Consider the following 17,302-nt stretch of genomic DNA (forward strand, 5'->3'; position numbering starts at 1 on the left):
CGGCGCATTCCAGGTATCTGCCAGGTACATACTGGGTATTTGCTCGAATAAAGTGTGTCGGTGCAGTATGTGCGTGAGAGATCACTCTAAAGAAATGTGAGTAGCTGAAATGAAGGAGTGACCCAAAGAATGGGCAGGCAAAGAAGAAACATTGTGGCTCAATGTCAGATGTTATGTTGATTTGCAATGAAAAATCACAGCTTGGAAAAAGAGAAGACACAGGGAACAGGAGTAGGTTTGCCAGGTGGCTTCTCCAAAAATACTACACACAATGGTGGAAGGTGCGACACGCTGAAGACACATACACCCACACACACAGACCCCACTCACCTATCCGCTCTATGCTTTTTCCTCCTCTCCTTGGCTCCACCCCAGGCTCATGACACGCCTCCTGATTAGCTACATTACCCAGCAGTAGCCAATCGGGATGGAGGCAAAAGCTCAGCCCCTTTGCAGCAGCCCTGCTATCTTCCTTTGAAGGGAAATCTCACTGCCCCCCAAGCTGGTCAGGTCACTATGTTCAGAGAGGTAATACATGTCCAGTATTACCTCTACTTTTATAAAGACAATGTCCAAATCCAGGACAGTCTGTTTCAATACTGGAGACCTGGCAACCCTATACAGGAGAGCCAAAGCAAAGCACATCTACATTTAAATAAACAGGAAAAGTAAGGCTGGAATCTTGGCTATACAAAACATTCAAGAGTTGATATACTACACTGTATATAGTGCTTGCTATGTTTACATTATTTTAATTCATAACGATGAGTAATGTATGCCAAAGTTACATCCAAAATATACCATAGAACCATAGCTTTTATTGTCCTAGGATCATTTATTAAGATAAATTCCTACTGGAGTTTAATCAATGTTAAGTACTGTGTTAAAGACTGCAAACGTGAGTTGGTAACCTAACCTATTTTATATTTGACAAAGCTTTATTTCAATGTGTAACTCATAAAATGTGGACAGCCATAAAAGACAAAGGGCCCTATTCTGTAAGCTGCGATCAATGGGGCTTTCCTTGCGATACCTCCTGGGACCTCTTCTCCTTTCTCTTTTACACACTTTCTCCAGGTGACCTTATTACATCTCTGGGGTTCAAATATCACCTCTATGCTTATAACACACAAACTTACCTTTCAACCCCTGACCTGACACCTGCAGTACAGACCAAAGTCTCTCAATGTTTCTCCGCTATATCATCCTGTATGGCTCTCCGCTGACTCAAACATAACATCTCAAAGACGGGGCTCCTTCCTCCCAAACCTGGCCCTACTGCCCTCTTCTATATTACTTTCCCCTCAATACCCGACTAGCACCCTCTCTATCCACCTTTAAGACCCACCTTAAGACATACTTGCTTAAAAAGGCATATGAATACCACTGTATATAATACTGGACACATGATGCATATAGCTTGGCCCCCTACAGACGCACTTGCCAGAATTCCCCCTACTGTCTCTGTACCTTCTCCCTACCTACCAATTAGATTGTAAACTCTTCGGAGCAGGGACTCCTCTTCCTTAATGTTACTTCTATGTCTGAAGCACTTATTCTCATGACCTGTTATTTATATTATTTTTATTTATATGATTGCCATGTGTATTACTACTGTGAAGCGCTATGTACATAACTGGTGCTATATAAATAAAGACATACAATACAATACACTTAATAAACGACACCTCTGGAATGCCCACCCCACCCCTTCAATATCCGACTAGCACCCTCTCATATGCATTGACCTTGAACACCTTGCAAACACACTTATCAGAATACCCCTACTGTCTCTGTAATTTCTCCCTACTTACCACTAAGATTGTAAACTCTTCAGGCCAGGGATTTATTTTCCTAATGATACTTTTATGTCTGAAGCTCTTATTCCCATGAATGGGGCTACATAAATAAAAATATACATACATATATGAATATGGAGCAGATAGGGCCAACATCTTACATACAGTAGTATGAACTTGTAGTAATTGTAGTCTTTATAGTCTACATACGTAGATAATGGAAGGTTATGCTACAATAACATGGCTTTAAGACTACGCTAATAAAAAATAGAATGGCTGTTGCTTTTACATATTATTAGTTCTGTGGATATAGCCTCATGGAGCATAACGTATGTTCCTGTTTTACTAAAGTCCCGTTATGAGCCACGATTTAACGGATCCTGCCCTTACGGGCAAAAAATGTATCCTTCATTTGCTTCTCTAGCAGAAAAAAGTACTTTATATTACTCTTTTGTTTTTTACAGATATTTCTTAGATTTTTTCTGATTTGAGTAACAGGATATTGTACTGTGCAGCCCTAACAGGAACGTGATTCATACTCCGCACTCGTCAAGATTCTAAATGCTTGCACTAGTGCTAGATTTACTAAAACTAATGTGAGAAAGAGAGATAGCTCTAGTGATTTAACTTAATGGATATAATAATTATATCTGGATAGACGTTCCTTTGAGATCTTCAAAAGACACAAATGGAAAAAGATGAATGAATTCTGTTCCCCTTGAAAATGAGCTCAGCTTTAGCAAGAGTATTAAAGAAAATGACTGAATTATCAAAATCTCTTGAAATACTTTAATAGTCTCTTGTATCTGGCTTGACAGCAAAAAAAATCACTTTGGATATTTAAGAAAAGAAGAGTTGTAAATAATATATACTTTTCACAAACTATAATCTTTTAAAATGTATCATTCAGTCATCTCCTGACATAGATTTGAGATTGATTGGGATGTTTGCTACTGTAAAATGTGCATAAATGTGTGTTTGTGTGTTTGTATGTGTGTGTGTGTATATACTGTAATTACACACACACTATCTATCATTTGTTACATATTTGTGCAAAAATTAAAGGAAATCTATAATGCCTTAAAAACAAAATGGATAGAAAAAAATGTTAACATGAAACTTCCTGTCAATATTCCTGATAAACGGTTACTTATATTCATAAATAAGACAGAAACCTAGTCAACTAACAAATGTTTAATGCTTGAACTTTATGTGGCATATTCATTGAACAGTGATAATGGCACCATGAATGTACAGTATGGATTGGCATCTCACCATATGTATGCATATGTAACCCCTCTCTAGTTTTAGCCCTCAGACTTATGAATCTTGCTGAGGCGGGGTCCTGAGTCGCTATTACTAAATTATTGGGCCACATACTGTATGGCCTATGATCAGATAGCAGGCAGAACACAGACACAGTATGGGTGATATAACTAGTTTACTTATGCCTTTCTAACTCTACGCAGCACACAGATAAAACACAATCCCCAATAACGCTGCTCGGATGTGAGTCAGTGTCAATATTAGCTGCCAAATCCTGGGCATGTTGGCTTGTGATAGTGCCGGGAAAACCGTGGGAGCTCGTTGTTTACTAACTGTTGCAGGCCTGTACTTCGAAAAGGGTGCTTCGGTACCACTTTGCTTTGTAGCCGTTGAGGGTCCCCTCCAACGGTGCTTTAACTATCGTCCACGTCTGGCCCTGTAGCTCTCTGCTCCTGCTGCCACATGCACACATGCATTCTCTGCAAATGTTGACCAAACTTGAAAGCACTCAGGTCCGCACAGACATGGTCTCCACCGTTTTATAGGCTCCTCTCCCTCATAGTCCCTCCTCTTCCACAGCCGATATCATTGGCTGCTCTCATGTCAATGACAGTCACATGTCCAGGGCACACGGGAGAGGAACCAGCCAGGGGGCAGTGTGAGTGTGTGTGAAGCTTATCACACAGAGAGTAACACATGTATGGTAAATCAAAAATATTTTTTGTTTTTTGTTTTACAGTTTGCTACTGGCTGTGTAATTCTGTACCATATATACATTTTGCATGCAAATAAGACAAACTAGGAACATTTTATATTCATGGGCAAACTCCAAGAGTGTATGCCGCCTTCAGTGTCACAGCCAGAAATATTGCCTCCCAAGGTACTGTAGGCAAATTTGGGCTTTTTCTGGAAAGAAGGAGAAAGATGAGTTAGATTAGATACCACCAAATATATAAACCTTTATTCCTATATTTTAAACCTATCTAGCCCCTCTTCCGCCTCTTAATCGCAGATCGGGCCCCCTAAGGTGTTCTGGGGTCTGGCTAGGTGTCTCTGTGTGGTGCATACCTGCTGGCAACAGGAGGGCCTGAGTCTCCCGCGATGACATGGGGGATAACAGGAACAGGTTACTGGGTGAATGCCTTCGTTCCGGTTCAATGGTGGAGCGCCTCCATTTATAGAAAGCCCCAGGAATGCGGGGTGGAATCCTTACCACAGAGTTTCCCACACAGGGATGAGAGATTCCAGTCTCACACACAATGGTTATCTTTAAAAGCAGCAGTCTTTATTCTCCAGGGCAGCAGCAGCAGCCAACAGGTAAAGTGATGCACAGTCCACTAACTGTTCTCCCTTGTGATGGTCCTCCCTGCCACCACTCTGGACCAAAGGCATCCAGAGTGGGGCTAGCTCTTCCCTCACCCCCTAAGCAGGGTGAGAGTTACTTGGTCCACCTCACTAACTATAGTCAGATCAGCTCTACTCATGAGCTGATCACTCCTCGGCTTCCTAACTCACTAACACTACACACTCAAACCTTGTGCACTCTACACTATGTGACACTATGTGAAGTGACACTGCTTTATGTAACCTCCAGTAGGCACCGCTCCTGCGTCTCTTGATTGGACACAGGGTCACGTGACCTACCTTCACTCACACAACCCAGTGTCATAAGCAGGGGAAACCCATGTCAACTCCTGGCAATCTGCCCTTAGCAGAGTTTACACACAGGAGGAGGATAGAACTATAGCCCCATTTCTTACCAGGGCTATACTCCCTCAGGTGGAATCCAATGGTCCCCACTTGGACCTAATTTGCTGGACCATCCTGCATGTGAACAATCTGTGAACATACAAAACATAATTAATCAATATTGTGTACACTAGACTGTAACACCCATGATGGCGACATAACACAATGGGAAACTCCCAACATGGAGAACCCTAACTTAATAATAATGATGGGGATCAGGCTTCTTCACTTCCCGCCCGTTGTGATCCACAATTTTCACAAGGAAGGGGGCAGTGGCCGGGGCATTGACGCTAGGGGCGGTGACCATGGGATCACCAAAGTCCATTACAGTGTCTCTGAGTTGGGCGATGCCACGACCTGTAGGTAATTTCTTACTGGCTCTTTGTGCAGCACTTCGGGCTCCTCGCTTGGCTACTTGGGCTTTAAACTCGTTGAACTCGGCTTCCAGCCCAGCTCTCCTTATGGAAGCAATCAAAGCTTCCGGGGCTCTGCGCCAGTCTGACCCGGAAGTGACGTCATCGCTGGTCGCCGCGGAATCTCCATCCTCTTCTTGGTCTCGCACCGGAAGTGCGTTGAGGACCGGAATGGGCGGTGGTGGACCATCAGGGTCGCGGACGGGCAGGTAGGCCTCAAGCCCTTCTCTCTCCACAGGTTCCTCCTTCACCTGATGGGAATAAGGGGGTGGTGGTGTCCTCTTACCGCTCCGCTGTCTTGCGATGCTCTGCGGTTCCTCCGGAGCCATCTCGGATCCCATCTCCGCCGCACTAGGAGTCGCCACGGCCGTGGGACTTTTACGCGGTTCAAGCTGCACCCGCGCTCGCCGTCGAGGTGTCTCAGGACTCTTCTGCTCCATCTCAGGGGTAAGTGGGACTTCTTCTTTACAGCTGGGGTGGTCCGCGGCCGGCGCATCATCACCGATGACAGGCTGTCTCTCATCCGACGAGGACTGCAACGGCTCCTCCACTGGGGAATCACCTTGAGTCCTTGCAGCACCGCCAGTGGGTATGGGTACGAAACGGGCCCGCTCCGGTACCTCCACTGCAGTCGCGCTCTCCTCCGTCGGGACATCTCTTGGTGGCTGGGCCTGGGTCCCTACCTCAGGGGTGACATATGGGACCAGGGCAGCCTTCGCATCCGCCTCCTCTACCTCGATCAGCGTTGCTGGAGAGGCATCCCGTGGGGTCTTGATCATAGGGCATGGCTCGATAGGCCATAGGTACAATGTGCCACACTGTTGGCACCGTGCCGTTGTACTTGGGGCCGGTTCAGGTGACCTGCATTGGACGCACAGGCACCGCAGATATTCTCGGCCATCAACCTCCACAACCAGGAAGCCTCCTGGAAGCTGATAAGTGGTTACGCTTAGGTCAGCCATCTTTTGCGCGGGGGTTGATTCGCTCAGCTTGCTGGTTTCGCACTTAGCTCCTTCTCCTTCACCAGTAAAGCAGAAGTGAAGTTCCTCAGCCTCACTTCCTGTCCCTCCTTCCGCTGGGAGGACTGTTTGGATTAGTTCTTGGTGTGCCCCTCCCTCTGGTGGAAATAAGAGGAGGGGCACTGTCTCTCCTTGTGTGACTTGGCTTCGTTTGTCGGCCAGTCACTGCACAGGTGGGTGTGGCTTCGGCTTCGGCTTTTCCGCCGCTCCCTTCTTTTGGCTGGGGATCTGGGTTTGGCGCCAAACCCCTGCACATCTCTAGCCACATTTCTTTTACAGCCTGCTTGCACGCAGCACGTGCACAGTCTAGGCTTGGCGGGAGTCGCCATTTTTGATCGGGTGCAACCCGTGTTGCAGTGAATGACGCAGCTGTCGCCATTTTAACCTCCTCCGTGCCCCGCATTGCACATGTATCTCTCGTACCCATCTTTAGTGAGCCCTCTAACACAATAGCACTACTCTGAGTGTCTATGGTGTAACTCGTTCCTAGACACTTACTACACTTAATGGTGCTCTAACCAATGAATATACCTCATGGCATACCCCAGGCTAAGCAGAACTCTCTCCTAGTACACCGCACTCGCTGATGGTTCATTACAAGCACTCTGTGGTGTGTTTTCTGGATACTGGCTAGTGTACTTGGCATTCCTAAGTTCTGGGCGTCAACCTACTTTTGGCCACTAATAGTGCAGACCCCATGCTGAAGTCCATGGACTAGTTAACAGGCTAACCCCCACAGGAATCCTACACTATCTGCCTCAAGGGACTAGAACAGCTATAGCCTCTTTATCCAAATTTACATCACCCTCCTAGGGCACCTAGGGTGTACTGTGCGAGAGGACGGTCTCTCCTGACTACCCCTAGTCTGCAAAAATGCCCTTCCTTCTGCAGCGCTTGCTCTGAAAGTGTACCTACATCTTTCAGCTCTGCTTCGCTGAAAACCTGTCCTGTTGCTCTTAGCAATCTCAGCAGCGCCTCCAAATCTAGCCCCTCTTCCCCCTCCCAATTGCAGATCGGGCCCCCTAAGGTGTTCTGGGGTCTGGCTAAGTGTCTCTGTGTGGTGCATACCTGCTGGCAACAGGAGGGCCTGAGTCTCCCGCGATACATGGGGGATAACAGGAACAGGTTACTGGGGTGAATGCCTTCGTTCTGGTTCAATGGTGCAGCGCCTCCATCTATAGTAAGCCCCAGGAATGCGGGGTGGAATCCTTACCACAGAGTTTCCCACACAGGGATGAGAGATTCCAGTCTCACACACAGGGTTATCTTTAAAAGCAGCAGTCTTTATTCTCCAGGGCAGCAGCAGGAGCCGACAGGTACAGTGATGCACAGTCCACTAACTGTTCTCCCTTGTGATGGTCCTTCCTGCCACCACTCTGGACCCTACGGGCATCCAGAGTGGGACTAGCTCTTCCCTCACCCCCTAAGCAGGGTGAGAGGTACTTGGTCCACCTCACTAACTATAGTTAGATCAGCTCTACTCATGAGCTGATCACTCCTCGGCTTCCTAACTCACTAACACTACACACTCCAACCTTGTGCACTCTACACTAAATAGGAAGTGACACTGCTTTATGTAACCTCCAGTAGGCACCGCCCCTGCGTCTTTTGATTGGACACAGGGTCACGTGACCTACCTTCACTCACACAACCCAGTGTCATAAGCGGGGGAAACCCATGTCAACTCCTGGCAATCTGCCCTTAGCAGAGTTTACACACAGGAGGAGGATAGAACTATAGCCCCTACACCTACAATATATTTTATACATATATCTATCTCTCCTTCTCCTGTCTAGCAAAAGCCCTTAAGCAGCAAGATTGTATATCACCCAGGCGATAGACAAATATCTCGCCTAACTCAGATGAATTTGAGATTTTTGCTGGAGAAAAGAGAAAAAGCTTAAATTGACCTACCTGAGGGAAGGTGTCTGACTGTCACTATCAATGCGATATTGCATGAAATCAGGCAAAGACTGCATGCAAATGAGATGGCAAATTGGGCAATTTTTATGCATTCTGATTTGGAACGAATTTGCTTTGGAAATATCTGCTGTTAATTAATAGGTCTCAAAGAGTTTATTTCAAAGGCAAAATATTTTTCATTTCTACAATATTAAGAATATTTCCGAAAGCACTTAGATGCAGCAAATTACCATTACAATGTTTATTTTAATGTTATAGAAACCTTCTATTTGTGTCCACTGGACCATTGCATATCATTTTTTTGAGTGCTCTGCTTTCAACCAAGTTGGACTCTGGGGAATTTCCTGACTGGTGAGCGAGTCTGTAATGGTAAAATTATTGGTCGCTATTATTCATTGGCTGCCAGCAGGTACAAGCCTGATGCCATATTGTCCCATTCTGTAGACCTACTCAGGTAGGAATAGTTATGGGGACAATTGGTTCAACTTGAAGAGACTCCTAGTTTACAACTGACATGGTTCTGAACCTGAAGCTCAAAAAAAAAAAAAGACAACCCACCTTTAAGGTGATGTAGAAATCCATCAAGAAAAGTTTAGAAAACCGCATATTCCTTCCTTAGTACATTTTATTTATAAAATATTTTGCCAGGACAAAATACATTGAGAGTTACCTCTCGTTTTCAGGTATGTCCTGGGCACCGAGTTAAGACAGATAATACATGGTTACAAATACAGTTACATAAGTGAACAGGGTATACATTATATACAAGACATTGCTCAGTTAAAGATAATATATATTATGGGCGTATGAAACAGTTACAGACCAGATTAAAATGTGAGACAGCCTTAGTTTTGAAAGAACTTAAACTGGTGATGGATGTGAGAGTCTCCGGTAGGTTGTTCCAGTTTTGGGGTGCACGGTAAGAGAAGGAGGAGCGGCCGGATACTTTGTTGAGCCATGGGACCATGAACAGACTTTTGGAGTCTGATCTCAGATGATACATACTATAGGAGAGTACATACATTCACTAATATGCAAATGTGACCCGACCCTAACTCCATCCACTGGCTCGATCAATCCCACACATCGTCGCAGACAGATGCAGATGTCACCAAAATAGCACAAGATTAATACTGTACAGTCGCAGTTATATTTTAGCGCCGGAATTTGTCATTTGGTACATACTGTACAGCCCATTGTTTGCCTGTATTGTTCTACAGTATTCCTGCAGCTGTATACACACATGCAGTACAAAATGATCTCGTTACACACTAAATAAAGAGAGATTTGCCTGACTGCATAAATTATAACACTTTTTCATCAATTATGATGAAACAATTGTTAGGTTATGGTGCCCCAAGCCAATTCTATGCCTTTATGCCTTGTTTCAGTTAGCTCATTTCCTCCTCCCCTCCCCCCCCCCCATCTACTTTGACAAGTCAAGCAAATGCTTCTTATGTAAACAACAATTTGCATCAGTTGATGATTTGGTTTGTTCAGTGCTGATTCCCCCTAAGCATCCGTCTCACTAAGGAGTATACAAGTGATGATACAATAACATGGGCCACATTTTGATGTAGTTTTCCCTGCAGTGTCATTGTGCCAGAATTCTATTAAGCTTTATGGTAATATGAATTGTAATGGAGAATATTGATTTTTTTTTTTTTTAACGCCTTCAATGCTGGGAAGCAATGCTGTGCAATGCAACATACATAGATTATAAACTCAACTGGGCATGGACTGTGTATGTAAAAAGCTTATGTCAAGGATGGTCAACCCCAGTCTTCAAGGCCCACTAACAGGTTTTAAGGATATACCTGCGGCAGCACAGGTTTCTCAACCAGTGGCTCAGTCCTTGACTGATTGAGCCACCTTTGCTGAAGCAGGGATATCTTAAAACCTCACCTGTTGGTGGCCCTTGAGGACTGGAGTTGACCACCCCTGCTGTGTACTGTGCGTTGTATTGTAATGGTGAAGCGGTTTGAGTCCCATTGGGAGAAAAGCACTATATGACATAAAGCTGATACTGTATTATAATTATTATTATTGTTATTATTATTATTATTATTATTATAACGTAATGCACTGTGGACTTCTCCAGCACCAAGAGGATTAATATCTGATGGAGTTGACTATGTACTGTACATTGGCAAACGAAAAAATATTTTCGTAATTGTTTTTTTTCTTTCCTTTTGCACAGTATGGGAGGACAGAAATGATCGACAACACCTTAAATCCAGACTTTGTCAGAAAATTTATAATGGACTACTTTTTTGAGGAAAGACAGAATCTTCGATTTGATTTGTAAGTTGTGAACACATCACTAACATACAGTTTGTCAGTTCTTGTGCATAAGGAAAATGTCTAGTATGCTCTTTGAAGCTATCTGCAGACTTTTCAAGGTATTCCAAGTGTCTCAGTACAACCCAAGCAACAGATTTGTATTGTAACACCCTTTCCCCTATCGCTATTGGAAACAGCGGTAATTACGGTACTGATGCTACCTGTTTGGCGTACAGAAGGCCTGGGCCTCCGCTAGGGTTGCCAGGTGGCTTGTCCAAAAATACTGGACACAATGGTGAAAGGTGCGACACGTGAGAGAATCATTGGTGGGGAAGAATGTTATTTATAAAGGACCTGAGTGTTACGTATTTTTTTTCTAAATTTCACTTCAAGTATTCACCAATTTATATTCTATTTCATAAAAAATCTGAGGCGGAGTCTTGGGAGGGAGCGCCCTACTGAGGATTTTTTTTAGAAAATAGAATAAGAACTAGTGCAAATTGATGCATGCTTGGAGTGAAATTTAGAACAAATGACGTAATGATCAGATCATTTAGAAATAACTGACCTGCAGTCATACTGTACATGGCGAGCAATACTAATCTTAATGCTCCTCCCACAAATTCCAAGATTGTTGCACCCCTCCTTATCCTCCCTCTCCCCTTATCCTCTCGCACCCTCACTCCCTGTCCTCTCACCCCCTCCCATCATCCTCTCTTAACACCCTCCCTTCATGCTCTCTCATGCCCCCTCCCTTCATCCTCACACCCCCACCCCTTCATCCTCTCATCCCCCTCCCTTCATCCTCTCTACCCCCCCTCTCAGCCCCCCTACATCTTCTTTCACCCCCTTCCCTACATCCACTCTCACCCACCTCCTTAATCCTCTCTCACCCCCCTCAGTATTTGCAGTAATATAGTCCTGGGTAGCTAGCCCCAATAGTACCTAGGGTGCTCAGGCACATGTAACCCAGTGTCAAGCAAGCAACCCCTCCCACTGTGTGTGAGGGCAGCGCTACCCTCTCCCTTGCGTTGGTGCACAATACCTTCCTGGCTTAAGGTTCAGCCAGGCCACACTTCCTAGCAAGGCAAGAACAGCAGCAGGGTCCCACGCTGCAGGGTCTCCAACAACATGCCCCTCACTCCTTAATGTCCGGATGATAGCTGGTACTCAGGTCGCAGTGTGAAGCCTTCCTCTGCGATCCGATCTGCTCCGCTGTGTTCCCTAGCTACCGGGAGCTACCTAGGCATAGGGCCAACCCTGCACACATTCTAATGTGAGGGAACACTACCTGGGGCTTAGGGGCAGGCTTTGGGCCTAGTCCGGAAGCTTGAAAGGCTCCCCGGACACTACCTTCCTCCTCCCTGGCTTACTCTCCCAAGGTCACCCCTTTACCGTGGAGGAAATCTTGTCAGCCCCTACCTCTTCCTTCTGGCAGCACCAACCCCAAGATGGCCACCACACATACTCATTGTACAGTCTGAAGGGCCATGCCAGCCATAACATAACCGACGCAATACTGCTGCTTCTCCTTACTACGGAGCTGTTCTCTCCCCCTCAAGAGGTAAGAAGGGGAACCCCTGCTACACTAGTAGAGAATTGTTGGTATGGTCAAGTGGAAGTGAAAATATCAAGGCCTACTGTATATTCTCTAGAGCAGTGTTTTTTTTACCTATTATTATATTGCGAAATTCTGCAGAACTCCAACCCTCTCTATTAGCGTGTCTGAGATCAGAATTGTAAAGAACCCCAACCGTCTCTAATAGCGCGTCTGAGATCAGATGCTTTGTTAGGAACCCCAGCCTTCTCTTATAGCGCGTCTCAGATCAGGTGCATTGTAAGGAACCCCAACCCTCTCTAATACAGCGTCTGAGATCAGATACATTGTAAATTCTTATGTATTTGGTACAATTTTCAAATGACCTGAAAATTGCAGGGAACCCTTTAAGGGTTCCCGAGGAACACAGGGTTTCCTGGGTACCCTGATTGAAAATCACTGTATTTTTGCTCACACTCGCACTGATAGATGACAGTGCTTTAATTCTTTTACAGTTCTGGAAGGGATCTCACTGTTCTAATTTAAAGATTTAATATCTGCCAAATTTGATCCAAAAATTGATAGTGAGGAAGTTACAAAAATTAAGATAGAGGGAAAAAAATGTGTTTTCCTCTTTGTAGTCTCTTAGAGTATGAGCCTCTATTTTTTGTTCTTGACATTTATTTAATAAACAAGCTTAAATAATCTCTGACCCCATTGCCGGACATTGTGTTGTCTATATGTACATTAGCAGCATATCAAAATGTTGATCCCAGCAAAGATTATTTTCAATGTTACCTTGAGGTAACACTATTCAACAAAATCAATTTGTCCTTGCCTGATCTGTGTATAGCGGAAGTCCTACACAGCAGAGAAAATAAAAACGTATCAGTGCAAGTGGTTCCATAGAAATATTGTATCATCCTTTAAGTAAAATCTTTAGTTATTAGATTTCTGCGCAAATATGAAGTTCCTGTTTTCTCTGGGTCCGTGTAATTCTAACCTTACCTGGTAATTAATGTTCTTTCAGCATATCTCTTTATGTAGCTATGGTATCATAAGTATGTTATTTCCAGTCTTTTATCTACTAATAAAACAAGTGTTGTAAGTTAGCACCTCAAATAGTAATTCAAGAAACTGTTACTGTAGCTAAGAAGTAAGTTAGGTCATCAGCACACTTTTGTCCAAGGAGGGATTTTCCTGATTCAATGATGTATTACACCCTCACATCAATCACCAGCGCATATCATCAAGTAGAGTTTCACATTGTTTGTAGAGATACCTACCATTTGTAGAGATAAAACCCTTATGACAAATAGGAAACCAACTGAAGAACCCTTTGATCTAAGATTAAAAGGTAAAGTTGAACAGCTATTGATTCCTCCGTCTTTTATTTCCCTACTTTTTCTGCTTTCCCTTTTTTACTTACTCTCCATTTGTTCACTTATTTCTCTTATCACAAATTGTATTTTCTTCCTGATCTTTTTTTTTTGTACAGCTTTGTCTATTTTTGGAACCATTTTCCCTGACCTACAATACTTGAAACGGAAAGCGGCAAAGACTAAAGCAGGGTATTGTGAAGTATATTGCTGTCAAGTGTGTTGCCAGCTGTTTCTGCAGATTGATGTGTAATTTGCAGACATGAGAAAGATAGATGTGTGGGTTAAATAACAAATGAAAGTATTTCAACTATTTTAGTTCAGTACAAGAAGCAATGTCATAAATCTAATCCTAGCAAGCAGAGGAGCCAAGCACACCAAAAAAGAGTAGAGAGGGAATTAATGCAAAAGGATCATTTAATGACTATACAAGTCAAAAGTATCCAACGTTTCGGTGCGGTGCACCTTCATCAGGGAGCACTAGGATGTTTTGCCTGTAACCCCCACTTTCTTCAGTTTTTTGTCCCAGTCCCCACTACTTACAGTGGGGGCATTTCAAGTTGCTTTTTCCTGATCCCTTTTTCTATTTTGACGTATAAATCTAATCCTCACAGCAAATGAGTGGCCCAGAGATGAGCCAGTGTGTGGGCAACATCTTTGGGGACACTCATGGAATTACCTGAAGCAACGTTGTAAAGAAGAGTGGTCCAAAATCCCATCACAACGATGTGAGAGACTGATAAAGTCATACAGAAAACGATTACTTCAAGTTATTGCTGATAAGGTGGTTCTACAAGCTATTGAATCATAAGGTATACCTAGTTTTTCACACATAGCTTCTCCATTTTGGCTTTATTTTTGTTAAATAAATCATGACACGGTGTAATATGCCATGTGTTGTTGTTCATCTGAGGTTGTATTTACCTAATTTTAAGACCTGCTAAGGAACAGATGATTGTTATTATGTCCTGATATGTAAAACCATAGAATTCAAAGAAGGTGTACTTTTTTCTTTTTCACAGAACTGTAACTAGACTGTGGCAGATGGAACCTTTTCCTCCTAATTATTTCAAACAAGCTTCCTGATTTAGACAGACTTAGCATACTAAAGTGTTTTTTCTCTCATCGGGGCCTATTCTATAAGCCTTCATAAAAAAAAAATCGCTGGGCCGGTTACACCGCCAGTTTTTGGAGGGTTGCTATCACGGTATTCAGAAAGCCTCGATTACCTGTGATAGCAAAATTCCCAAAACGGGCGAGTTGCCATCGACGTGATGATCGCCTCTCTCTAAAGGGCTCACCCAGTGATTTGTTCCAGATGCAGAGAGAGCTGCACAGAGAGAGCCGCCTCTCCCTGCGCATTTATCGCCAGCGATCGCAGGCTTTTAATAAAAAAATTAATACTAGTGTACGTGAGCAAGGGGTCTCCGGAGCAGAACTGCGTTGATTTCAGGTCCGGGGACCACCTGCTTCCCGAGATACAGACCCCGTTATGGGGTGCCGGTATCTCCTATGCATTTAAATGTCCTATGTAATGTGACCGTGGGAAGAAGCAGGGGGTCCCAGGACCTCAAATCAACGCGGTTGTACTCCGGAGACACCTTGCTCATCTACACTAGTATTAAAATTTATATTAAAAAAACAGCTTCATTACCTTAGCGGCTAGCTGCTAAGGCAATGAAGGGGTTAACTACCAGTGGCCATTTTATTGTGGGTAGTGGGAGTGGGTGAAGGTGGTATTTTGCCCTTGGTCTGTGTTGAGGCTTCGTGGGGGGTTGCGGTGGAGTTAACCCCTTAATTACTTTAGCGTTTAATACCGTTATAGTAATTATGGGGTTAACCCACGTCCCCTGCTACCCACCCGGGAGGCCTAACCACCCACTCCGGGCCCACTATACCCACCCTCTACCCATTGGTTGGCACAGATGTTCATCATATAATATGGGCATGATAAGTCACTATTGCACTGATAGCGAGATGAATTCCTAGAGGAACAGAAAGTCCTCCAAAATTTTGAAGTGAATTGTACCCCTCTATCAGATATGATCTCATCAGATGTCCTGTGAAGCTGGTCTGCTGAAGGGAGATTCTATGTAGCAATGAAGTGAGCCATTTTTGTTCTTGGAAGTGAACCATGGCACGTTGCAAGTCAATAATCTGCTGAGCCTGGGTCTGGCCTGTTCCGGCGGGATCCATGTTAGGGCCTGTTTATTCAAGCAAGGGATGATCTTCGGCTGGAAAGGATCCCAGTGACAGGAATAGCAGGGAGCATTTTTGGGGTAACAAGCAGAGGTCAGAGGCAGGCAGCAGATAGCGTAGTCAAGGTCACAAGCAAAGGTCACAGGCAGGTGGAAGATAGCGTAGGTGAACAAATGAAACATAGGGAAGCACAGGATAAATACACAGAATGTAGAGTCAGAAACTATATTAATAATCAATTATAAAAATGGCTATAGGTATAGCCCGAACACCATATATACTCTGTAATGCACAAGGGTATTAACCACAGTCAATGCACTGACACTGGTATTGTCAGAACCAGGGTGAGGTAATGATATAAATGCTAATAATACAGCACTACTTACACAGCCATGTGTAAGTACAGAGTTCCTCAATGTTTTCTTTACTGTTGCCTTTTCTCAGCTCTGTGGGACTGTCCAGGGTGTCCTAAGGCAGCTTCACACTTGCAGATAGCGTAGTCGAGGTCACAAGCAGAGGTCGGCAACGAGGAGACAGGAACAGGACAATAGCACTAGGAGCAGCAGCCAACACAGGAACCTAGCAAGAGCTGGAGGAACCAGTATAAACAGGCAATGGCAGACAGGAAGGGGAAGTTTATATAGGCAGGCTGAGAGGTAGAGCACAGGTGTAGAGGTGTTAGGTTTCAGGGTCTGGAATGTTCTTTGAGGGAGCTAGCAGAGTAGCAGAAGTCTCGGTGGATAAACATGGGTATTGCAGGCTAGAACATGACACACTGTATTTTATATCAGACATACATGAATACGGGTCTTCCATCAGTGCCCACTCGTAACACTGGAATGGAGGTACAATATATATATATATATATATATATATATATATATATATATATATATATTAGAAAAAAGAGAAAAGAAGCGCCCGATCCTTGTGTAAAATCAGATAGGAATTTTAATACATCACGGACAAGACAAATGCACACTTACAATTTGTCTGATAAAATCAGGCATATTATGGGACCAGCCCATGCACCAACTGAAGGCTCCACGATCACCTCTGTGTGTACTGAAGTCCTTTAAAGTTCAGGATCTTGTGTCTAAATCAGCCGTTGTCTCAGAGATAAAGGAGTCTTTACTTTCCTTTGTGAGTGCTTAGTTGTAGCGTGTGGCCGCCATTCACCTCTCTCGTGGCGCACCGGGACCCGGAAAGGATTTCACACACGTCTCTGCGTCCTCACGCTGGTGCTTGGAGCTGCTCGACCACCGTAGGTTCACTGCCAGAAATCCCTACGCGTTTCTTCTGTCTTTGCGGATTTCATCTGCGGATCCCCTGAGACAACGGCTGATTTAGACACAAGATCCTGAACTTTAAAGGACTTCAGTACACACAGAGGTGATCGTGGAGCCTTCAGTTGGTGCATGGGCTGGTCCCATAATATGCCTGATTTTATCAGACAAATTGTAAGTGTGCATTTGTCTTGTCCGTGATGTATTAAAATTCCTATCTGATTTTACACAAGGATCGGGCGCTTCTTTTCTCTTTTTTCTAATAGGTGCTGTGGGAGTTTGGTGAGCCCAAGAAGAAGCAGCCTGAACTTTTGTGATTCTTTTATCATGGACAATACGAGGACTTAAGTATTTTTTGTGATCATACACAATTGGTTTATTCATTCATTTTTTTAATTTTTTCTTACATCATTCATTTTTTCACTTATGGTCCACTATTGTTATGACTA

General features: G+C 44.0%; 1 protein-coding gene across 2 annotated transcripts in view; it reads left to right on the plus strand.

The window, feature by feature from the left end:
• Positions 1-17,302, plus strand: part of CPNE8 (copine 8) — a 458,893-nt gene that overhangs the window by 202,332 nt on the left and 239,259 nt on the right. For both annotated transcript variants that reach the window (XM_075599768.1, XM_075599767.1), the window contains exon 4: positions 10,370-10,473. In XM_075599768.1, the coding sequence (XP_075455883.1) occupies positions 10,385-10,473 (89 nt within the window). In that variant the 5' untranslated portion in view covers positions 10,370-10,384. The remainder of the gene's footprint in view (positions 1-10,369; positions 10,474-17,302) is intronic.

Source organism: Ascaphus truei, chromosome 5, assembly GCF_040206685.1.
Source record: "Ascaphus truei isolate aAscTru1 chromosome 5, aAscTru1.hap1, whole genome shotgun sequence".
In the NCBI taxonomy this organism is placed as follows: domain Eukaryota; kingdom Metazoa; phylum Chordata; class Amphibia; order Anura; family Ascaphidae; genus Ascaphus; species Ascaphus truei.